Source organism: Nipponia nippon, unplaced genomic scaffold, assembly GCF_047370975.1.
Source record: "Nipponia nippon isolate SJK-2023a ecotype South Korea unplaced genomic scaffold, ASM4737097v1 scaffold_20, whole genome shotgun sequence".
NCBI lineage: Eukaryota > Metazoa > Chordata > Aves > Pelecaniformes > Threskiornithidae > Nipponia > Nipponia nippon.
Window position 1 is genome coordinate 1896269 of NW_028262337.1, and position 25580 is coordinate 1921848.

General features: G+C 39.4%; 1 protein-coding gene across 4 annotated transcripts in view; it reads left to right on the forward strand.

Annotated features, from left to right (window-relative positions):
- Positions 1 to 25580, forward strand: part of GHR (growth hormone receptor) — a 133373-nt gene that overhangs the window by 99855 nt on the left and 7938 nt on the right. For all 4 annotated transcript variants that reach the window (XM_087759828.1, XM_087759825.1, XM_087759827.1 and 1 more), the window contains 4 exons: positions 16337 to 16466; positions 18911 to 19071; positions 20114 to 20292; positions 25282 to 25453. In XM_087759828.1, coding sequence (XP_087615954.1) covers positions 16337 to 16466; positions 18911 to 19071; positions 20114 to 20292; positions 25282 to 25453 — 642 coding nt within the window. The remainder of the gene's footprint in view (positions 1 to 16336; positions 16467 to 18910; positions 19072 to 20113; positions 20293 to 25281; positions 25454 to 25580) is intronic.

Below are 25580 nucleotides of genomic sequence, written 5' to 3' on the forward strand. Positions count from 1 at the left end.
AGAGAGAAGTTGTAAAATAGAGAGGGAATTTTCTGTGTCACCAGTGGGGCCTCTGTCTCTGTGGCAGTCCCTGTTGTTTATCATATTACTCTTCTATCTCAGGGAAGAAGGGTGAGCTGAAATTTTATAAGTTAAATTAAATAAAGTTAAAAGACCATTACTGGATATATCTACTTGGAGATATTTTTCTTTTTTAAGCTAAGCTGATATGTATTTCAGCTCCCTGTTGTTTCAATAAAGATTAATTTGTTAAAGAGATCTGTGTGATTGCCTGGACACTGTCAGATGTGATCCATGTTTTTCCTTACCTTTTCCTCTAAGAGCAGCTGGAGAAGGAAAGATTTTTGTGTGTTTTAAATTACCAACAGTTTTTTCCTAATTTGAAATTAAAATAGTTAGTATTATTTGTATTTTTATTGTCTTGGTCCTGACTCTGTGCTGTGCTAGGTTTACATGCAGTGGCTAATCATACATCCTAATACCATATCCTGTGCAGACATAGCAGAAGTTGTTTGCGTTTTATTTCTGGAGTAACCATCAGAGTATGATGGCTCCAGTCGTTCAGTATAGTGTTGTCTTGGTCACTGCCATAAACAAGGTGACAGAAACACTGAAGTTCACCATAAACACAAAACTTTGCAGATTTCAATGCTGACTTGAGCCTTAAATGGCCCCTGTGCAGTTTGCATATTCCATCTGGAGACTGATCTTTACACATGGTGCAGTGCTGAGTGTTTCAGAGTAGGTGGAAGCAATCAAGACAGCCTCTCCAGGCATAATTATTTTTTCCAAAGCATAACTGCATTCCCTGTTCTAGCATTACTTATAGCCCAGCTATAAAAGGTTTCTGGAAGTCACAGGAGGGGCCTTGCTCAGAGACTTCCAACTCAGCTTTGCAGGCCATGGGGCAAACCCTGTAACACTTGCCACGCAAAAGCCAGCAGGATTGCAAGCTGAAGAAGAATTTGTCTCTAGAGATGCAAATAAGCATCCAAGCTTGAAGTGCTGAGCTCAGCTTTCCTGAGGCTAGTCCAGTGCTGTGACCAGCATTCAGCGCTAATGCACGTCTGCTGAGGAACGGCTTTTTAGTGGAAATAGTGTTGTTCTTCTGGTAGAGTCTTTACTGCAGTGTTTTAGGAGACAAAGCCGTGTTTTTCACACTCTGCAAGGTTCAACATTGACAGTCGGTGTAAACCTGTCTGACTGTTCAGGATCGTTCTGGCCTCAAAATCAATGATGAAGAGCAAACATTATGGGCTTTTATTGATGAGTGCACTTCTTAGACATGCCAGTAAGTGCAAGTAGGTCTGAAATGTTGCAACATGCTCTACAGACTATTTGTTTGCTTTTACCATCTAGTCTTCTTCCTCTGTCATGAGCTTTTTGAGATCTAGTCTTTTGCTGTATCTTATGCCTTTCTGTTGCATTTCTTGAATGTCAACCTTCCACAGAAAGATTTTGCTCTTTCTTTTTATCTGTTTTCATTAAAAAATAATTTTGTAGCTACCCGGAATAGCACAGACTGAATCTTCTGAAAGAACCAGCGTTTGTTTCAGATGAGGGGTTTTTTTTCTGTTACTGACAGCTTTTGTGTGAGCCTAGGCTGGTTCTTAAGGCAAGTGCCAATTTGTGCAGGTTTTACTTTCTGACTTTTTGGAAAACCAGAATAAATATGACCCATGGCTGTAATACAGAAGAATTGGTGTCACTTGTTTGCGTTGAATAGCCATGTGTATATTTCGGCCTTCTGTTCATAGGCAGGTGTATGTCGCTGAAATCTTACTTCCTATCTTCTTATGTAGAATTATTTAGTCAATCTCCTGCTATAGCTTCTAGCCTCTCTGACCATCAGTCAAGCACTCAGCCAAGCATTCATTTCACCAAGTAAGGCAGCTGGCCTCCCTTGCGCCATCGAGTTTGTGTGAGGTGGTCTTTCACTGTCCAGACTTGGAAACGGCTTTGAATCTCCCGCCCGTAAGAGGAGCTTGGCACCAAGCAGCCATTCCTCACTGCCTCGGAAGCGTCCCCTCGCCCCGCTCCGCTGCTCTGCATGGTGCGAGGCAGCAGCACAGATGTGGTGGGGTGGCCGGGGCAGGCGGCCTCCGTCCGGAGCGGGGGGATGGGGAGACTCCCACCTGCATGGGAAATCAACACCCTTCTCCCGCGCGGGAGGGCAGCTCCGACACCCGGCCAGGCAAAAGCAAACCTCTCATTGCAAATACAGCTCTTTGGGTTACAAAGAGTCACAAAATTTAGGTTTATTTTTAGTATCTGTTTAGCAGTTGCTTTCTATAGCATGCATTTAAAAAGAAGCAGCTTCCAAGTATAGATGTCGTTAGGATTTATAGTTCACGGCTTTGGTTTTTTGTTGTTCTTTCTGCGTGCCTTTTGTTCCTTTTTTTCCTCTGCCTTTTTCCACCTACTTATTCTGGGCTGCTTGTAGCTCAACGTAACATCTGAAGTGACTGAAAACACAGGGATATTTAAAGATTAGGTGAAGGGTTCAGCACTATAAATCTCAAGGTAAAGATTCTGCAACCATCTCTGACAAATTCTGTTGAAACAGGGGCCATAATGTATAATTCATCTCACCTTTCCAAACTTGCACTTGGGCCATCAAGATTTAGCATTTGCTTAAATAAACTGAGACAGTATGATTTAGTGTATAATCAAGAATTGCATCTAAATAAAAGGGCGACATTTCACAAGGTCACTCTTGTTGCTGCAACAAAAGCAGCTGTCTGTATGGCGAAAGAATGGGAATAATTAAGAAGACTTACTGAATCCAATTAGAATTGCAATCAAGAAACATAGTATACTGTGGGAGATACGCTGGGTCAGTCATTATAAACATTAGATTTCCCTCTTCAGATGTTACTTTATCGTTAAAATCTGATCAAACATGTAATTTGTCTTTTATTTCAGCAGATTTTAAGTACATTACTGACGATGAGCCAAAGCTGATTAGTTTTCCTTTCCTTTTCTTTCACATATTGACATTGCACATTAGCTGCTTTAAAGGTGCTTGCATTTACTTTTTGCCCTAATGTTTTCTAATTCTAATCTTACCATTCAGTCTCTGTTTTCTTAAATTATATCAATATATCCTTAGACATTTCTTAATTTATATGACTAAGAAAAATACTATCCATAACATTTCAAATTTAAGAGACCTGTAAGACAGCGTATTTTACTAAAAAAAAAAAAATTCACGACTAGCAAAATCTCAGTTTCTATATATTACTGCTGAGAGTGTCTCAGACGTCTGTGAGCAATAAAAAAATGTACAGTTGCTATGTGTCCATAGGAATTGGGATCTAACATTTTGTACCATGGGAAACTCCATACTAAGTATGATGGTGAAAACCTGGGTTTCAAAAATGCAGGAAAATTCAAAGAACTTTCAGAAATGATATGATAAGAATGAGCATACACTTATTGTAGATTACTAAAATTCTACCCCTTAAAAGCTTGGAAGATATTGCTATCGAAGTCTCCCTGTTGAAAAAGAAGATAAAATCCTTCTTTACTGAGGTCCACTGCGTTTGGACCTACCAGGACTAATGCAGAAGATCTGTGACTATGTGGGATCATGGTAACTTCTATGAGACTTCCTTAAAGACACATTCCAAGGCAATTTCATAGAGGAATTTAAATATTCTGAGCAAAATTGGTAAACGACATGGGATGTCAAACAAGGCTGCCAACATTAAATGTAATAGGAAATTACAGAATTACTTTTTACCCAAAACTAAAATGGATGTCAGTTTTGCCGCTCTCTTATACTTGTGTAAATCCATTTAACCTGCTGATGTTGATTCATACAATAGTAAAACCAGCACCAACTAGAGATGAATTTTTCACCCAGGCAGAACAATTTCTTGAAGTAAAATTTAATATCATCACTCAGTGATGTTATCACATGAATTATCCTCATAGCTATTTCTGTTGTTTTAAAGACAAGACTAACCCTCTTGCACTCATGTTTTTCTGCTCACCTGTAGAGGGGGTTTTATGAACCACTTAATCCCATCTGCCTCAGTGTGCCAAAAATGTAGTTTTGGTCATTTTGTATAATTACAGCTTGCGGTTGTTGAGCTTGTTCCTCAGCTTGCTGAGGAAAGGGTGCCATTATAACTTTATTCTTGACACCTCTCTGAGTAGCAAACTCTTTCTCTTACTGTGCAGAGGTGTAGATGGAATCACAGTTGCTGAGACAGTAGTCAAGATATAGAAATCTGGCTAAATTCACGCAAGTGATCTGTGGGCTGTTGTAAGCTCAGTTTTCTCTTACTAAGGCATTGGAGCAAAATCAACAGAACGAGTGCTGGCTTAAGCAGTGCATTTGTTGACACTTACAGAATAGCAGATGGATACTGAGAGAAAAATGTAGAGAACAAGGAAAGCTGGGCCAGAAGGGAGGTGATGCACAATCACTGTGGGAGACGAGTTCTACAGTACCTGCCTTCAGGCTTTCCAGAGCTACAGGGTCTCCAGAACAGGAAAGGTGTATCTCGTGATAATATCCAGTGTCAATCTATAGGACATATATCAGTGATTAATACCTGCATTTAGAAACCTGAATGTAAATGGAACTTCCTAACTGACTGGCAATGCAGTGTCTGACACATTAAAGCAAGTTGTTGGTGCCAGGATTTTCTGAGCAATCATTTTGGCTTTGGCAACTGTTCTTCCTTCCCTCTTTCTAAGCTCAGTTGGGGTTCACATAATGAACCCCTCTTCCTCCCCTGTTTTCCCATTGCAAAAAGGAGAGAAATACATATGTGACAATAATTTTAGGGAGATTATGTGTGATTGTTTGAATGATAGTTTGAATGAGGGCATGTACAAAGCTCTTAATGTATTGTGTGTTGAATGTCCAGAACCTGCTGAGCTTAAGTGCATATTGGAAAGCTCCTAGAGGAGAAGGAAGTACTATTCTAGATGGTGTGTAAGAGCATTTTTTGACTGACTTATGTTTCTTTGATTGTTTTAAAGAATCATCAGGTGTAGCCGTATTGACAGTGCCTATTAATCTTTTTTTAATGTAAATAAACCATGAAAACTGTATTGCTTCTGCATGAATGTCAGGGAATGAGCCCCTTCTTGGCATAGTATCCTTAAAGTCCATGCTTTTGTCAGAAGTGGAGGCTTCTTAGGCATGCTAAAGACTTAATATAACAGTAATTCTACAGACCCAGGTTGGTCTTTAGTTAACTTGGATGTTTGCTCTTTGTTTTGTCCAGTCAGGAAATGGCTGTGTTTTCAAATGAAAAAAATCAGGGCTTCCCTCTGAACTCCTCCTATGGTTATTTGAAAAGACTGGTTTGTGAGAAGACATTGGAGGAATATGGGAAACAAGCCAAGTGAGAGCGGCCCATTTTTTAACAGTGATATATCTCTGGAGCCTATATTTCAAGTACTGAGAAGAAAAGCCGCCACCTCTGTCTGTGACTCTTCCCTGAATAAGCTCTGAAGCCCAGGACTGACAGCAGTGGGTTCTCGCAAAGAGGGAACAGGTGTTAGAGAAGGTCAAGTTCAGCAGAGGATACATAAAACTTAAATCACTTTTGGCAGTCTGTCAAAAAAAAAAAAAAAAAAAAAAAAAGATATTTCCTTTATAAATCTGTCCACTGTGCTTTTGAATGTGATTGTTTTGTCCAAATCTCCTCTGTAATAGTAAAATAAGGATGAATCTGGAGGCTTACTTCAGGCCACTCAGCGCTGTACAGATGATCAGAAGATTCTTTTAGGCTTATAGCCAGATCACAGAAATAAAAGCTGAAGGAAAATATGTATTATTCTGTTAAGCTCAACTCCCTTGAGTCATGAGTGCTCCCGCTTCGCGTGTTCTCTAGTGCTTTGTTCATCCTAGCGCTGAATCGCCAGCACTTCTGGGGGGGTTGTTTTTCCACTGCTAACTTAATTCCAACAGTCTAATATCATTGGCATGGTTTCTCTCTTGTTTGGTTTTTACATCATCCTGAATTTCAAAGTAAGTTAAAACGTATCCAGCTCAGCAACTTTCCCATTTTGGGAAGAACATCAGATACTCCCTGTTTGTAGCTTTAGATGTGTCACATACATTTCCTTTCGTGTGCAAGAGTCCCGCTGGGATCCAAAGGACGTATGTAAGTCATGGCCTTGGGAACTGCTTGGTGCTCTGGTGGTTTGTTTTTTTCAAAGAAAACTAGTTTGTAAATTAGCAGGATTTTTACATGATATATCACAATATTGGCTTAATTTCTGACAATGAAGAGTGGAGATTGTTGCTTTATAAATACTAGTAAAAGGACAATCCTGGTAGGTCTACAAGAACTCTACTTAAGTGGGGGACAGATCTGTTGTCACAGTGGTTTTCCTTTTGAAACCTACTAGAAAGGGTGCTCTTACAAGAACACTGCAAAACTGCAAAGACTCGGGTTCTTGCTAAGTTTGAGGATAGATAGAGTGGAAAACAATACTTTTATTCTTCTCTAGTTTGTTTTTAAAATTTCACTGGATCTTCTTTGAAGCTGATAACTCATCATTCATGATTCATTGCAATAATAAAGCTCTGAATTACTGAACGAGTAAACATCCTGGCTACAGTAATAAAACAGACACTCTAAAAAGCACACGAGAAATACTGCGTACCAGAATATTTTAAAATACTCAAGTCAATTCAGTCTTCTTTGGGACCCAAGAAAAGATATTATGGTCCAGATGTGCAAAAAGAGTGAAAATACTGTATAAGCCCCTGTATACTTCACAGTCTCTGTAGAGGTGAAATTGAGTGGCTCTTATCATGAAGAACTGTGAAGAATCAGCATGATTTTTAGTCTTAAGGTATTCGAAGCCACATATAATTTTCAGTTGTCACTGTCACTGCTCAGAGTATGGGAAGTAACTCCTCGGATTGCTTTGAGGGCTCAGCTTGTGTTTGGTGCACGGGCCCTTGTTGTGTCAGGTGGATCTTGTAGCAGGACCTCTCAGAGGAGTCTCTGAATGACAGGTCAGTAATGTCCCTTGGAGTTTTCACTCTAGGTGTGGAGGGTAACAAATGATACTCTCAATAACAGCCTCTGGACATTTTTTGTCTCCTTAGTTTTTATATGATATATGGTGACTGTAACAGGGAACTTCCCTCTGGACTGAAGAACAAGATTGCTGCTCACTTTTGGGAGTTTTCTTCAAAGACATTCAGATAGTTGTTCTGTGGATAGAACTGGTATTTTTCCTTCACTTACTTCACTTGACTAAAATCCACACCAAACTCTACTACTTCAAATTTCAAATGGAGTTTGATGATTTGTACTCCATGAAAATATCTGTAGAGTAGGAGGTGGGATTTTCCTGTCATGTATGCAGGTATTATTGCACATAAATCAGGCAGTCACTATTTTGAAGAATGGTTAAAATCTGCAGAAGCCAGAGGTAGCTTGAAAGTTCAACAGTGGGAAGTACAAGAATTTACAGCTTGACTCTGGTCTCCCAAAAGCAGCGTGAATTAAAAGGACCAAATGTCAAGAACAAGGCCAGATTGAGGGCCAGTATCTTCATGAGTTACTTCATTCAGATGTAACGAGGGTGTGGTGGCAGAATAAATAACAAGAAGCATCAGGATACATTTGTGCATAACCAGCACTGTTTCCATGATGAAATACAGAGTTTGGGACATACTGTCCTTGGTAATTGACAATACACAGCTGCATCTGTCTAATGAAACCTGGCAAATTCATGGTCGTGCTTTTATGGAGCACTGATTATAGTGGACCTAATGATTGAAACCTTGTTAGATTTGTGAGGAAGACTTCAGTCTTTCTGTTGCGCTGTCATTATTCTGCAGGTGTCCTTAAACAGAGGTGCACCACGTCATTGCTTGCTTGTTTCTTTTCACGCTGTTCTTACAGCCACCTGCTTTCTCCTCCAGTCTCTTACCTCAGTATCTCTTTTGGGTGATCCCGGATATGGGCAATTTCTTCTCTGCGCTATCAGGATATGTACATGCCAGACCAAGAAATTGTCATCTTCACTGTTGTCGTGATTTAACCCCAGTCGGCAACTAAGCACCACACAGCCTCTCGCTCACCCTCCCCCTGGCCCCCGATGGGATGGGGGAGAGAATTGGGGAAAAAAAAAGTAAAACCTGTGGGTTGAGATAAAGACAGTTTAACAGGACAGCAGAGGAAGAGAAAATAACAACAACAACAACAACGATAAAATAATAATAACAACAACAATGATACAAAACAAGTGATGCACAATGCAATTGCTCACCACCTACCAACTGATGCCCAGCCAATACCTGAGCAGCAGTCGCTGCCCCCTGAGCAACTCCCCCCAGCTTACGTACTGAGCATGATGTCATATGGTATGGAACAGCCCTTTGGCCAGCCTGGGTCAGCTGTCCTGGCTGTGCCCCCTCCCAGCTTCTTGTGCACCTGGCAGGGCATGGGAAGCTGAAAAGGCCTTGACTGGTGTAAACACTACTTAGCAACAACTAAAACATCAGTGTGTTATCAACATTATTCTCATCCTAAATCCAAAACACAGCACTATACCAGCTACTAGAAAATTAACTCTATCCCAGCCAAAACCAGGACGACTACTTAAACTGAGTGACAGTGTGATTGCAGGTTTGCATCAGCTCCCACGTTGTGTTTACAGTTTGTCAATATTATGTTTCTTCTGCCTTTACCTCCAGTCTTTTGCTACCCTTTTCTGTCTTCCTCTCATACACGCTTATGTGTCCTCTTGTGCTTTTCTTGCCAAACATGTCATCTTCTTTTCTCATCCTTTTTCCCTCCTGTGTCTTTGTCCCTCTTTATTTTGCGCTCCCTGCTTTTGCTCCCTTTGTCCACTCCTGCTGCAGACGTTAGCTGTGCCGTAACTTTCCCATTGTAAAAACACTGTCCATATTGTTCTCAGGTTGGCACTTGTGTTGTTTGCTTTCCTAACACCGCTGTGCAGCCGTTTGCTGCCGCCTGACACAGCAACACGCTCACTGCAGCACCCAGCCTGCCGCCAGCCTCCGCTCACCCCCGGCTGCCTCTGCCTGGCTCTGGCGCTTGAGGCTTGGACCCGCCTTGTCCCCCAGTCAGACCAGCGCATGGCTATCCTCTGCGAGTACTCACCCCGGTGCTGTCAAAGTGCCCCCTCTGCACGGCTTCTTGTTTATAGGAAATGAGCTAACGTTAAAACAAGGGAGGCTGAGTTGTCAAATTTAGCCAGGACCATCAAGATGTGCCCTAGTGTGCCTTTTCCATGAAGGTAATTGTTAAGTTGCAGTTCTTAACCTGGGTTCACACCTAACAGTCTTACTCCCCAGATCCTCTGAGTTTTTTCCTCTTAGAGTTTGGGGAGGTGAGTGTCGGCTTGGAGCCCAGTTTGGAGATGCTGGATTATACTTGAGGTTGCCTTTCTGGAGAAAAGTCAGTCCTGGTTCTGAGCACCAGTCTCTGGTGGGAAGCTGGTGGCTTCGGGGAGGCTGTGTCTCAGCTAGGACATCCCCTCACCACTGCGTGCTGGCTTTATTATGCTGCATGATGGTGAGCAATGGGTTTGCTTTTAGACAGCTATTAACTTTGAGCTGGAAATTGCATGTGCAGAAGAAAGATGGATGTTGGAGATTTTTGTCAGTACTGTAGAATTTGTTTGCTCTGAGAAGGGCATGGGAGACCTTTTGTGATGTTTGTTTATTGCACATACGCTTCGCCCGCGGGACCTCATTTGTGCTTCCGTATTTCCTCATATGCTCTACCACATAATGTTAGTCAATACTGAACATCTACAGCAATGGTTGTAATAGATAAAAGCATTATTCATTATTATTTTTATACATACTTTATTGAAAATGTAATTTCAATTTGAGTTGTAACTATATAAGTAATTAAGAGATAATTGGAAGTGGGTTTGTTACATAACTGCCTTTCATATACCGTGACCTCTGGCTCTGCTTCCCTTTATGTGTTACATATGTAGGCAGGCCAGTTGATATGGCTTGCCTGTAACAGAAAGCATGTGATTCCACCACTGCACATGGGAGGGCATGATCTGGAAAGCATATGCCAAAGACAGAGGAACACGGCATCCTTGCCCATCCCTGTACTGTCTGATGGGCAGTACTTACGTACTGAGTAATGCTGCATGATTGGTTTTCCCTCGGTCCTGAGCTTTATTTACTGAATTTTTGCGTGTACCCTTATGGACACCACATCAGTGAGCCACACTGATTTCTGTTCTGTGGACACTCAGTAGGACAGAGAGTGTGGGAAACTAGCACAGCCATTGGACTTTGATGCGGTGGGAAAGCTCTGTTTCTGCAAGGCTTTTATTCTTTTAACTATGTCAATCTCACTTGACAAAAAAAGGGAGAAGTTTGTTCTGAAAGAGAACAACCTGAAAAAGAAGAGCCATTGCCTCTTCATTCAGTGTTACCAAACTCCAGGATTGTTTTTTTTATTTTTTTGTTCATTGATTACGTCGCAAACTTGCTAAAAAATCCTTTTGGCATTCTCCAAAACACTGTGCACACCCCCCATCTGTTATGCAGGGATGCCTGCATATTGTTGCTCAAAGTAGCAGTCACCAAATTAGTCTTCAATGCAGAGGTGAAGCCATATTCCTCTTTCATGTTCCTCAGCAAAACACCCATATTTATCATTACAATATTTAGACTTACTCCATGGGCAAAATATTCTCTTGTGCAGCATTCCCCTTCAGTTTTCACTGCGATACAGCATCTTAGAGTTATTAAACTTCGTTTTGTTTCTGTTGAGTACTTTATGCAAAACGATCTTATTTATTACTGATATGAAAGAAATTCTCTTCTTTACCCAAAGAGTTGTTCCAGAACTTTACTGTTGGCCCTTCATGGACAGGTTGTACCTAGAGCAAAAGCTGAGTCAGACTAGCAAGCAGCCTGATGAGGAGGTCACCTGGTTGTTGTCTCCGCTTACTGCATCCCGCTCTCGGTATATAGGATGTCTGACAATTTATTAGTACTAGACAGTACCTATTTACAATATCATCCACTGACAGCAAATGTTGTTCATTTTGCTGCACAATTTGAATGAATCAAAATTTCCTGGTACCAGAGAAATCAATTATTAAAGTAAATTGCCCAATATTTATTGAGCTTGGTAGATTCAGAAGCAGAACCTAATTGATAGACCATTCACTTTCAATGTACAAATTTGAGCTACAGTAAATAATACTCCAGGTCTTCATAACTGTTTCCAATTTTAAATGTAGCTAATTTCCCGGTTTACTTTTCCATTTCCATCTTTGTCTATTATGCTCTAGCAGCGACACATTATACATGCTTTGAGAGTGGATTATATGAAGATATATACTGTTGCATAAGGTTTCTTCTGTCATTGATTTGCATATCGGATCATGTTATTCTTCTGTAAGTTTAAGTTTGCTCTAGGTTTGATAGGTATCCTAAGTTCCAATAAGTGATAATTCTACATAAGCCATCTAAAATTACCACAACCAGAATTCTGTTCAGCAAAAATATATCCTCTTTTTTCACTTTCTGTTTAGTTAGCTTGATTTTTTTGGATCATTCATATCCTCATTATTATTTCACCTACCTAAGTCCAACCCTAGTAAGAAGCATTTCTGTATAACACCATTGTTCCAGCAGAAGTACCAGAGCTCTGGTGGCAGTAGGACTTTCCCCAAGGTGATGATAACCTATTTTGTTACAACCCAGTTACAAACTTCAGTTCCTTACTCTTCCACACACAAGACTAGCTCCCTTTAAAGTTAAATTTTATTAGAGGGACTTTTAAGAAAAAAAAAAACAAGGGACCTTAATCTCTAAAGGAATTAGCCTTCCTCTAGATTTTAAGATTTTTTTTTGTTTTAAAGTCCGTCTCTATATAACTTCCAGTAAGCTGCAATTATCGTACCATATTCTCTTTTTAAAGATTAAAGAATATATAGCATTGAAACTACGCTAAATGGAAAACTGTAGGCTGGTGACCCACAAACAAATGTAAGCAGAAGAGATGGCACATCTGCATTCCCGATTCTTTCCATAAACCACACTATTGTTTTAGCTACTGTTTTGGCACAGTTTCTTCTGGCTGAGCCAGAGTTTAGACCATGGCTAATCTGTGGTCATAACATATCGAGAGCAGAATGTGAAGGGATTTTACTCTTTTGCAGCACAGCTGTGGCAGCTGAACACTTACGTTCAGCTAAACCCAGGGGCAGGACTAGGAACTTTTCTACCAAACTTTCTTAGTAGTCACAGTGGAAGCCAGAGATTTACCAGTTCTTTCCCTATTTTCTATTGTTGGACCTGTGTATTCAGCCAAGCCATTATCTTGAATGAAGTGAGTGGTTTTATTCATGACAATTTGACCGGAACTTATTGGATCAGGTAGGAAAAGAGCAAGTGTGTATCCATGTTTTGATTTGCTTTTCTAGTCTATTTAAAATCTCAGTTTGACAGCCTTTACTTTCAGTACCCTGCTGCCTTTATGCCTAAATGCTTTCAACTGAGCTATTGTGTTCATTTATCACATTCTGGTACAGTTTGTTCAGGAGATGGGGCTCACACAGGGTCCTGTACAACGTTGATAATTGACTTGTGTGGGAAACAAGGAATTCAGGAGATCTACCCTAAGAGTGCCAAGCCTTATACAAGTCAATATGGCAAAATTTCCTCCAGTCAGTCACAAAAGCCTGCAGTTTTGAAGGCTGGAAACTTGCCATGGAAACTGGAAACAATCAATCAGAAGATAATTTTTCTTAGAAGTGGAACTGGTCACAAATATATGCATGTGTGTGTGTGTGTGTGTGTGTGTGTATAAACTGGTAAACCCAGAGTATATGAGTCCCAAACAAAACTGCTCCCTACTCAAAAATTCTTGTGCCTGTTGAAGGAACACCTGTGAGACAAAGAATTACAAGTCCTGTCATGAGGAACTGGAAAAGAAAGTGGGACCTGAGGGATATGTTCCTCTGAAGTTAGGCTGTAAGAGACCAAGTCTTAATCTGTATTCTGTGTGCACTGCTAATCCTCTCCATTGTAACTGATGCCACTTCTGGCTGTGTTATGATCCATTTTCCAAGAAGAGTTTGAACATCTTACAGTCCTTGGTTTAGCTTGTATATCAAGCTGGTGAATTCAACATAATTCATTATTAAGACATTGTAGAGCCTATATCTAAGATCCTGCTGGACCCTCAAAATGTAAGTGAAGTTTGATGCCATTCAGTTCATTTCATCATGTCAAGAAGTGACAGTGTGACTTTATTTACCCCTGGAGATGAGGACATACTCCACATGGGCTTTAAATATTGTATGTTCTAGCTATAAATATGGTGCAGTCATCAACAGAAATACTCTAATTTAGGAGGGTTTTCTGGTATATCATTTTCTGAAATTCTTGACCTGTTTCAGTAAAAATAGCTATATTTGTTCTTGATGCATGTAACTGAGGATAGAAACAGGAAAAGCCATAACTTGTACTTCCTTGCACACTATCTGTTTATAGAAGAAGGGAGAGACTCATGTCTTGTTGATTATAGGTATTATGCAACTGAGGCAATTTTACTCATGTCTTTGAAGTAAAGGCACAAAATTTCTTTTTTTTTTCTTTGTTTTGTTTTTAAACAATTTGATTTTCAATTAAATAGGGAAGAAAGTTCAAGTTTGAAATCTGGAATGTTCATACATTCAACAAGCTATAAATATAATACTGTTCTTGAATCTTTTATTCTGTTTTATTTTGGATCTGTGTTATGACAGTTTGCGATTTCATGATCATGTGCTGTTTTTAACAAAGATTTCTGCCACATTAAAATTGTTTGATGAATGATGTAAAAATGTGTAAAAGCTCAAATCAAGGTCAATCAAAAACATTTTGGGATTTAGGCCTAAGCTGTCAAATATTGAATACCATACCAAACAAAATCAGACACAATAGTCAAAATGTTTTGTTTCAATATTTTCTGAAAAGGAACAGTGTGATTTGCTGTAACACTTAATTTCAATATTTGTTTCAATTTTAAAAAGAAATTTATTTAAAGTTCAGTGAAATGGGACGTGTAGGCTAAGAAAGAGAAAAAAACTTCCTCTTTAAATCTTTCCAATCAAACATCAGTTATTTTAGGTTGGCAAGAAGAATTCTAAATGCTTTGCGGGGGGTGGGGAGAGTGGGGGCGTATCAGCCACCCAACTTACGAAATCTCTTATTTATATACATATGTTCGGCCTTGTTTAATGTCCAAAGTGTGAAATGAGGCATTGATACGGGATGAGCAAAACAGAAGTTCATGATATTTGTGTATTAGTTACTGCCTAATGTGAATGCTTGGCAGTGTGTAATATAAAGCACACAATTTGAGCCATTAAGCCCAAGAAACCCAAATTGCTCTGGCATTGAGTGGCTGTGTCTGTCTGAGCCGTAAATAAAGCAGTCAACATGCAGGAAGGCTACAAAATCCTTATGCGTAGGGGGAAGCATCTGGTGCATGTGGATGTCTGTACCTTAATACTTCTTCCGTCTTTGAGTGTAAATATTTTGTACCAAATATCATCACAGAATCATAGAATGGTTTGGGTTGGAAGGGACCTTTAAAGGTCATGGAGTCCAACCCCCCTGCAACAAGCAGGGGCCTCTTCAACTAGATCAGGTTGCTCAGAGCTCCATCCAGCCTGACCTTGAATGTTTCCAGGGACAGGGCATCTACCACCTCTCTGGGCAACCTGTGCCAGTGTTTCACCACCCTCATTGTAAGAAATTTCTTCCTCATACCCAGTCCGAAATTCTGATATTCACAGTGTGATACTGCAAAAATATTTGCAAAGAAATTCACATGCAGAGTACAGTAGCATGACATCATTCCCTGGCCAGGGATCATTTCACCAATCATAAACACCTGACTAATATCTGCATTTTGAGTGCCTTATGGAGAAATTTTATTAAATAAATAATCATATTTCCCAGATAGTCAGTGAAGAGAGGTAGACACTTCCATGCGCATGCGATCTCCTCTGGAAAGCTTTCCAGGCCAAATAGGAAACGTTGGCATTAGACCCTTAAAAATCAGGAAGAAGTTAAGTACTGACTTTGAAAGCCGTGACTCATACCCGCAACTTTTGTTTTTATTTTTCTCATAAGGGTTGATGAGGCTGACTAATTGTAGCCATCATTTCATGGCCCTATATCGTTTCCATTTTGACACAGAACAGAAATTATGAATATAGAAGCGGCATGTGGCAGACCAGGCACATGCTCAGAGCTGTCCTTATCTCTCTCAGAGCAAGGTTATATCTACACAGTGTTGTATACACAAACCTGAACTCGGTTCAAGGTATCTACTCTAATGTGTAGACCCATTGCAAAACTGCTCAGCTGCGTAAATACTAAGCTGTGGTTAGTCTAATACCAAGCTCTGCAGTACCACACTTTCTTTAAAGCAAATGCAGCGCTAATTCAGGTATACCTGTACTGAACTAGTCAAACACAGCGTAACCGGCCAGTCAAAAGAGGTGATTGTGCTGCTGTATTCAGCCTTGGTGCAGCCTCACCTTGAGTACTACACGCACTTCTGGGCCCCACAATTGAAGAAGGATGCAAAGGTCCTTGAAAGCCTCCGGAGGAGGGCAACAAAGCTGGAAGAAATGCCCTATGAGGAGCAGCTAAGGACATTGGACTTGTCTAGTTTGGAGAAAAGGAGGCTGAGGGGCAACCTCATTGCTCTCTACAGCTTCCTGAGGAGGGGAAGGGGAGAGGGAGGTGCTGATCTCTGCTCCCTGGCATCCAGTGATAGGATGCATGGGAATGGTTCAAAGCTGTGTCAGGAGAGGTTTAGACTGGACATTCGGAAGCATTTCTTTACTGAGAGGGTGGTCAAACACTGGAACAGGCTTCTTAGAGAGGTGGTTGATGCCCCAAGCCTGTCAGTGTTTAAGGGGCATTTGGACAGTACCCTTAACAACATGCTTTAACCTTTGCTCATCCCTGAATTGGTCAGGCAGTTGGACTAGATGATCGTTGTAGGTCCCTTCCAGTTGAAATAGTCTATTCTATTCTATTCAACTACAGCTACAGGGTTGGCAGATCCCCACGCTGTGTGTCAGGCTGTGATACTGACACTTCTACACTGCACAAAAGAGAGCTTGACCCTTTCAAATTTGGCTTCCTGCAGGTATAGTTATCTACATATATGCACATAAGAAGAATTTAAATCTTGCCTCATTGTACATAAGGAGTTGGGAGAAAAGTTAATTAGTCATTAAAAATGATGAGTTTCATTTTAACAGCATGTTAGTCTGGTGTACGGATTTCTTTAATGTGTCTCCTTCTGTCCCCTGCCATTTTTCCTGACAGACCTTTTGCGGTGGCCACAAATCAGCAAGTGCAGATCACCTGAACTGGAGACATTTTCATGTTATTGGACTGATGGAAATATTTATAACCTCACTGCTCCAGGAACAATACAACTATTGTACATGAAAAGGTAATACTATGGAAAGAACAAAAGAAAGAGGAAAAGAGAGAGAAGTCATATATTTTGCTATGCCTGTTAGCTCGTTGCTGTTAATTTTTTGCTATAATATGAGCCATACTGTTTTTAAGGGCATAGAATTGTGGTTTAAGTGCCTGTTTTTCAATGTAAAAATTTGTTAATTATCAAGCAATTTGCAGCAATAAGCATTACTTGGCAGATAATTAAGAACACATTAAATTCAGGTCCAGGTCACAGAATCCAAAACTGAACACCGTATGGCTTGGGAAAGGAGTTTTTAATAGGGAACTTCAGTTTATTCCTTATCAACCTAACTTGCAACTGTGAGATTTGTTACATCTGTGCACACATGTGGAGTTTGGATAGAAGCCCCTTTCAAATTTTTATTTAAGTTTTATAAAGCTCCCATTGATCAGTTGCTAGAGTGAAGTCTGAATGTGCAGGTCCAGGTGAAGAGGCTGCTCTGAGCCTGGGGATTACATTTCACTGAGCCGTGTTCAATTCTAATTCACATTCCACTTAAGCTTTTGTAATTTTCAGGTTGTTATCAATGATTAGCCTGAAAGAGGACATAGACATTACTAGTAATGGCTATTAAGGAAAACTGGCCTTTTGTTCGCAGGAATAGGAGGATGTGAGTTTCTGTTCCATCTAATGTACTGGGTTTCAACCTTTTTTATCTACAGACACTTTCTACTGGTGATGATATATTTGCTCAGCAAACTTAAGCCAAACGGCAAGGCTGGCTTGCTTACTTACTCTTCTGAGACCTCTCAGAAATACTGGGATCCAAGTTAAAACCACTATTTAAGTGGAAATGTTTAGCTGATGGTTGTCAGTGGCATGTATCATGAGGGTACAAACTTTAAAAATTAATTAAACTCTACAATAAAGCAGTACCATGTATGTTGAGCAGATCACATATTTCATCTTTGTCCTACAAATCAGAGTACTGCAATAAAAGATGTGAATTGAACATCCATGTTAAAAATATTTCTGTTTCAATGTGCAAGCAACGTTTAAGGCTCAGGACTGAACTCTATCATCTAACCCAGTCTCCTATTTAACACAAGCCATGGTGTCTAACTGCATACACCTTCATCAAGTCCTGACTCTGGCAGAGCTACAGCTTTTCCTTTAGAAAAGTGTCTGGTCTCATCAGCTAAGCACAAGACTGGTGCTTGGTGGCAGAAGTGCTTCTTACTCCATTTGTGTAGCATCTGCCTTTTTACTTCTTAAGCACCCACTCCAGTATTGAAGGCTACACTTGGCATAATTGATTTAGCTTAATCCTCCTATACAGCTTCAATGGCTTTTAGTAAGAAAAAGCATTTATGGTATTTTTTTAACAAACCAAGACTGTAATTTTTGAAAAGATCCCTGTTCGGTCTGTATTTGGGCTGAGAGATACCGAGGTAAAGAACAGCAACAGCAGATCTGTTCACTATGAGATTTATTTTTGTAAAGTGACTTCAGAAATACTGAATAAATGTCTGTCACTTTTCCTGTAGACTACTTCTAACAATTTGGTTGTTCCCATTTTGCTTTAACTGAAGACTTTTTTGGTTTTGAACCTGCTGAGTAGTTTCAGCTTCGCCGTATGAAAATGACCCTACACAAGTAGCAGTGTTTCTCAGTCTCAGAGTTCATGCCGCTCTTTATAACTCTACTGGTTTGTCTTTTTTAAGACCTGCTGCAATTCTTTTATTTACGAAGAACATTTATGAATTTTTGAACAAAGTCGGAATGGAAAAACGTAGGAGGTTTCTGGCTAGTAGTTCCAAGCCTGTTTTGCAAGTTCTGTATCCCAAGGAATTTAGCCCTTCCTCACTCACCACGCTGTATTTCTCTTTCCTTCATCCACATCCTGCAGTCCTGAGTTGGCTTGTGCCAGGTCTCCTGCAGCACCCACCCTTGGGCACTTTCCCGTGTGAGCGATCAATACTTCAATGCCTATATCCCAGTTCAGCTCCCCAGGGCAACACCCCTGTCCTTGTCTTTGCAGGTGTTGCACCAGTGATCGGCCTTAAGGACTGGCTTTCACTGTTTCAGACCTCATTATGTAAATGGGCATCTTACTGCAACTTAACTTCGCCTGAACAACAGTTGCTTAAATGCATATCAAATTTACCTAATGTGCTTAGTCATTAGCACCTACCAGCATAGCAAGATGTGCTCTCTGACTGTTCTTTTGGAAGCAGCATCCAAAGCATAGAAATGCCGCTAACAGTACATGAGAACCTAAACTCATTTATGCAGGTTGCTTGGATAGTGGTTTGGTTTCATCGTAAATCACAATCAATATTGACATGTTTTTCTTACTTCCATAAAAGTTATGACGTATCAACAATGTGTCTCATAACATCTAAAATCTGTACTTTATAAGATCTATAAATCTCTCTCTCATGTATATTACATTTTTGTTGTCATTCTAGGAATGATGAAGACTGGAAAGAATGCCCTGATTATATCACTGCAGGAGAAAATAGCTGTTATTTCAACACGTCCTACACTTCTATTTGGATACCGTATTGTGTTAAGCTTGCCAATAAAGATGAAGTATTTGATGAAAAATGTTTCAGTGTTGATGAAATAGGTATGCTTCCATATGCATTTTATCTCTATATTTTTATGTCACAATAGGTGTGATGCTATAAGCTTTCGTATTACTCATACCGTATTTACATTTTTCCTCTCAGAAAGGTTAGTTTCTAAAAAATATCATATATAGGAAGGAATTTGGTTTTGTAACATATGTAATGTGATCCACCCCAGAAAGTATTGCCCAGATTGGAAGAAAGCTAAAAGGATAAAAGCAAATATGTGGTTTCTCTTTCTGAATACCGGTGGTCTCTCAAATGTGTGCAGATGAACTTGCCTTTGCTGTCACTCTGAGCCCTTTCTAATGGATGCTACATACCCTTGTTCAGTGTGAGCAAGGATGGTGTTAAAATCTTGATTCTGCAAAGTTCTGGAACAAAACAGTTTTTTGTTCCTGAATTAACACTAATCTACAGAATCAGGTTGTTTAGCATTTCTAAGCTAGAATTTATATTTATTGCAATATGAATTGTGACTGTCTGGGACTTTGCAGATGTTATTGCTTGTTCAGAGCAGTGGTGTATGTATATGCAATTAATTTATTCCTGCAAGTGACTAGAATACCCACTGCTCTCTTTTCTTCAGCTGATCAAAATTAGATTAATTTTTCAGATACCATAGTTTTTCACTGTACTTCGATATGAGTTACTAAATATTTATCTTTCTGTGTTACTCCAATTATTGTTTTTATTTCTAGTGAGAACTCTAAATTTAAATTTTGATGGAGAATTGTTTATGTCTCAGTGTTTTATAAGCTGCTATTGGGAAATGCAGTGCAACAGGTAACACATTCTTAGTCTTCTTTATTAGTCACTCAGGTGAGATTTATGCAGAGCATGTCTACCACCAGTGGCAGGGTGCCTTCTTGTTACCAAACTTGTAGTGACTTTGTCATTGACTCATAGGTTTAGATTTTAATCAGCAAATATGTGGTTAATATGCTTTTTTAGTCCTGAAATCATTTAACAGTGTGTAGTAAGAATGATCATTTCACATTGAAAACTGGCTGTTTTATTCCAAATACTCTGTTTAAACAGTACTACCTGATCCCCCTGTCCACCTTAACTGGACTCTGCTAAATACTAGTCAGACTGGGATCCATGGGGATATCCAAGTAAGATGGGATCCACCACCAACAGCAGATGTTCAGAAGGGATGGATTACTCTGGAGTATGAATTGCAGTACAAAGAAGTTAATGAGACAAAATGGAAGGAGGTATGAAGCAAATATTTATTATACATTAGTCATAGTACAGTGCAGGCTTGTTCTGTCCCTAACACTTTTGTACGGCTATGAAGAGCAACAGGTTATTATGCTAATTAGATGATACCTTAAGTCTTAAACAATATACCCTTGTTCTTCTGAAGTTTTCTAGAAAACATTGTAACTTTATGTGTCAAGACAGCTGGCACACAGGATAATAATAACAAACCTGAAATCCCTGTGTTAGATTAGAAAGTATAGTAATAGTCAGATATATAGAAGTTTTTTCAAGGATGAAATATTTCTCTATTGTTTTTCTAAACCTCAGCTATTTGAAACAGTGCATGGTATTTTTAGTAGTTGGAACAGGAGTATTTTGCTTGGAAAATGTCACCATGTCTGTCCAGATTCTCCAGGGTAGCTGTAAAGTTCTAATATTTATAATTATTATGTAAAGTTCTAATATTTATAATAATCATTTCAGTAGATTAAACAAAAGAAAGAAAAGCTTTGAGTTGTAATTTAAAATTTGATACAATAAGCAGATAAAAATAACGAAACATAGATAAGACATACAGATTTCATACCAGACGGCAATGGGAAATTTGTGACCTTATGGATAGTCCATGAAAATATATATATATATATATATATACACACACCAAATCTTTGAAGTTTTCTTTTTGAAAATCACTTAACTTCTCATGTAGTTAGTTTTCCTGTTATGGGGAAGAAACTGTACCCAGCTTACCTGAATGCATAGGCTAAGTGCCAGTGTGTCATGGCATATTTGCATATGGAGAACTCTTCCTGAATACCAGTTCAATGCAATAAGAACATCATTTCAGAGCAGAACCCTTCATTTCCTTTCTTATTAATATGAACTGAGTTAACTGACAGAATGAAAGCAGATAATACTGTTATGAGTTTGTCTTAACCTACAAAAGGCAAATTTACCAATTGAAACGTAGTCAAACTGGTTTGCTTGCCTTCATCTGTGAAAGACCTTGGGCCCCTCCTCACCTCTGATCCTTCTCAATGGTAGCATTTTCTGTTTATTCTACTCCTTATTAGTAAGTCTACAGCCAAATAGGCCTATAGTCTATAACTCTTTCCTAATACTGGTCTGAATTTCTCTATCTACTGATTTAAGCTATACTTACTGTACAACCTCTATATTTTAAAGCCTACGAAATCAGTTAAGTTTACGCAGTAAATCAGTACTCCTTAAAAACTTGAAAATCTGCAGAGTATTTATGGGATTTACAAAAGCAGGTGGCAATACGGATACCTCTTTAAAAATACACATTTTTTTATTTTTTTATAAGCCTTTAGGTATCAACCCTATAAATACCCTAATAAAGCTTTGTTCTTGCTCCAGTACCATCAATAATTCCAGTATGCCTTGAGAATAGTTCTTCTCAGGAGAGCAAAGGTTTGAAGATCAGTGTTTCTTCTTTCAGAAAACAGATAAGGAATTGCTGAATACTATACTTACCTCAAGACAAATAGTACTATAGATTATGTTGTACTGCAGCTGTATATATTGTGTGCTATTGTGCCTTTCAGCTTAAAAGCACAAAAGTGGCATAATTTCTGGAGACACTATCAGAGCACAAAAGAGAAATTTCTGAACAAAATCTTGGTCTCGCCTAAGACAATAGCAAAACTCTGAATAACAGCATTGGAGCAACGATTTCACTCTTTGCATTCTTTGCTACAAATATCTTCTGTAACGATTGTTGAAGCAGTAAAGAGATAAATGTCTAGTTATACTGTTATTACTAGTTTTTTACACAAAGGATAATCTTTGACTGCTTAAATATACCATAATGCTTTGTACATATAACTGATACAAAAATTAATTTATAGTACTTAAATTGTACTAAGTCTCTTCCTTACTGAGACTTGTTTGTAATTTTTTAGATGTTTTGGGATGAACCTGTTTGATTTTTCATGTGTAGCGTTCATTTTTTCAATCCATTTGCTAATTGAAAATAGATAACTTATGAATTGAAAGAGGACTGAAATATTAATTAGTAAAGTATTATAACAGTAAGTTATAGTGATAAGAGGATCAAAATTATTTTCTGAGAAACTTCCTAAAACCAATAAAATCCCCACCCTCATACAGAAGGTGTTTATGAGACAGAGGCAAATGTAATCTGGCTAACAGTTTGAAAAAATTTCATTGTTGTTATTAGCTCCTTGCTGGGTATCCTTCTAAAATTCTACCCTCTTATCTTCAGTGTTGCCCATTACATTCACTAGACTAAAATTCTGTCCCCTCTTACATGTATCCAAGTTTACTTGTCATGACTAGCAACAGCTGTACAGACCCTCTGAGGCTGCTGTGTCTTTCAAACAAGGTGTGAAAACACACATCATCTGAGCAATAGTGAAGAAGGATGACTTCAGAGTGAAGTGTCTGTCTATGAAGTGCCTAAAAATGTATGTGTGATAGGGAATCTTGAAAGTGTGATTTTCCTTTAGTTATTTATCATACTTTAGATTGGCCTGATCTTTTGACTTATTAAAGAAAACCCAAACAACCCAGGCCCAGAGCCGCCTAATATGGCATGACATTGGTGATCACAGCTCTGTCCTCAGTGAGGAGGGCTGCAACAGGGAGGACTCTGCTGGCTCTCATCTCGTTGAATTTTTGCTGCAAAAGGTCCATTTCACACTGCAGTGAAGTGCGCTTAGGGCAGGGAAGCACGGAGTACTAACTCCAGAGCTGAACACCATCGTTGTGTCCATACAGCACTGCGGCTAAGATGCAGGGCTTACTAGTTTGAGGGATATGAAACTCATCTCCCTGCACTGTGTTGGATATACAGCCTAATATCTCCAGGTGTTGTATGGGTGCCCAACCCTGTGCTATGCCTACCCAGGATACCTCTGAACCTTTCCCTGGTACTGCCCATCTCCCAGTTTTCACCATTTTTCTATTAAATTGGTGAAAGCTGTTGCCTTGGTTGCTGTGTTGCCTGTGGTGCCTGGGCCAGCCTCTGCCCCTGGTGCCCCCATCCCAGTGGGCACTCTCAGTGTCCCAGGGGCTCCAGCTGACGAGTGACAAACATTTGCTCTGCAGTTTGTGTTAACCCCCTCTGACAGGGCCAGACTCATGCAGGCAGCGCAATCACGCAGCTCAGCGTGACAGCAGGTTTGCTGCAGGTTTCTTTAGTATGGCAATCACAAGCATCGCGCTGTGTGCACTGACTGAACAGCATGCAGTAAGTCCAGCAAGCCAACGGTCTGGTTCCAAGCTCCCCTTCACATACTTTAAATGAGTTTGCTATATGCTGTCATGCATTTTTATTAGTTGTCTTTTATAATGTCTCTCTCATAGGCTTTTAATTGATTTAATCCGTATCACAAATGCTATTCATCTACTCAGTTCATGCTGAACCTTCCCCAGGCTATACATCTTGCTCCATCCAGGTGTCTTACGTAAAGTTTTATTAGTTCATTGATGGAGTAGAGCCATCCTGCCCATTAATCGATTATCTGTTCTTTAGCAACTCTTGCAATTTCAGGTACACAGCTACAGTGATTTTGCCTCATATTTTTCAGGGCTCTAATTTAGCCTGCGTACTGCTTTTTCCAAGTGCCACCATTATTTGGGGTACATAAAATTTTGTGTTGTCCAGCATCCCTAAGAATCTCCACTAGTTGTCTCAGAAAAAAGAAAAAAACAAAAAAACCAAAAAACCCCAACCAACCAACCAAAAATAAACCTAAAAAACCTACCTGTAAAACTTTATTGTACTTTTTCTTTGTGGCTTCATAGCATGAAATAAATAAACTGGAGTAGTATATATTGTATTCCCTTCCCAACACTTCCCAGCTGGATAGTCTTCACATGTTAAAAACCGTTGTGGTGTAGAGCAATGGCTCTCCATGACCTTGTGCTCAGCCACTAGCAGAGAAAAGCAGTCTGTCTGGCATTGCTGCCTCCTCCAAAATCTGACTGGTTGGTTCTCAGAACACTTGAGTCTGGAGCCACCAGGAATCGGAGAACTCCACAGATGACAGCTGCCAACAGAATGCGTCTCAAGTTTAGATTATACAGCTACAGTGACTATAGGATTGTATTGTTGAAGCTTCCTTCAAATCTCCAATGACTGCTGTTTTCCAGGTGTTTTATTTCTTAGCCCATGATGAGTTTGCCAGTATCATCCTTGATTCTGAAGTAAAAGTAGACTATAACATCTTCCACATTGATTTCTATTTTGAGCACATTTTCCTTGTTTTTATATACTTTTGCTGGGCTGTTGGGGCTACAATACATATTCTTAGAGGAGTAATAGAAGAAGAAAGAGATTTCACATATTAAGACCTCTAATGTGACTTCCTACATAGTTTGATATGCAGCAGTATCTAAGCATGTTGCAGTTAATAACATAGAAGTCTCAAGACCGACAATCTGATGCCAGCTCTCACAGAGTCTCCATTATCACATTTTATATATAGTTGAAGATTTTGGGAGCTATGCAGTGTTCCCCAAATAAATATATTTGTAAGATGCAATACATTTTGTTAAAAGGCCTTTAAATAATTTTTCTTCTTAAAATTAATTCTGTAGTGGAGATTGCACTAGTTTTAAGACTCCTGTGTTGTTTTAACAAGGTCTCTGGCATTATGAAGTCAGTAATGTTGTGTTATAACAGTGGAAAGGATTTACACCTTGGTAAGATCAGTGGAAGATGTTCACACCACCTACTTATGGCATGTAACTGGGGGCAACTGCCTTTCTTCACTGACTGTATTTACAGAGAGCTTGGATTCTCCACTTTTTCGTCCCCTGAATCACAGCAAAGCCTGGTGGCTAGTAAGTCAAAAGTAAATGGTGTGAATTTTCTCTGAACTCTTCTTATGGTATCCTTACAGTTCCAAGTAGCAAAAATGCCTTCAAATGTTTATTTCTGAAATCAAGAAGCAGTGTAAAATTGCCAGTATAACTCAAACAAATAAATCACAGTCCTTCTGTCTTTACAGTTAGAACCCAGGCTCTCAACAATGGTTCCACTGTACTCTCTGAAGATGGGAAGAGATTATGAGATACGAGTCCGATCAAGACAACGTACCTCCGAAAAATTTGGGGAGTTCAGTGAAATCCTTTATGTATCTTTCTCTCAAACAGGCGTTGAATTTGTTCATTGTGCTGAAGGTAAATAAGCAAAGTGCAGCAAAGTGTTTTTATAACCATGCTGTCATTTTGTCTTTTCGGTGGTGTTGGTTTTTTTTTATCTCCTTACCATTGATGTTGTATGCTTGAATAGATTGATAATTCAGCC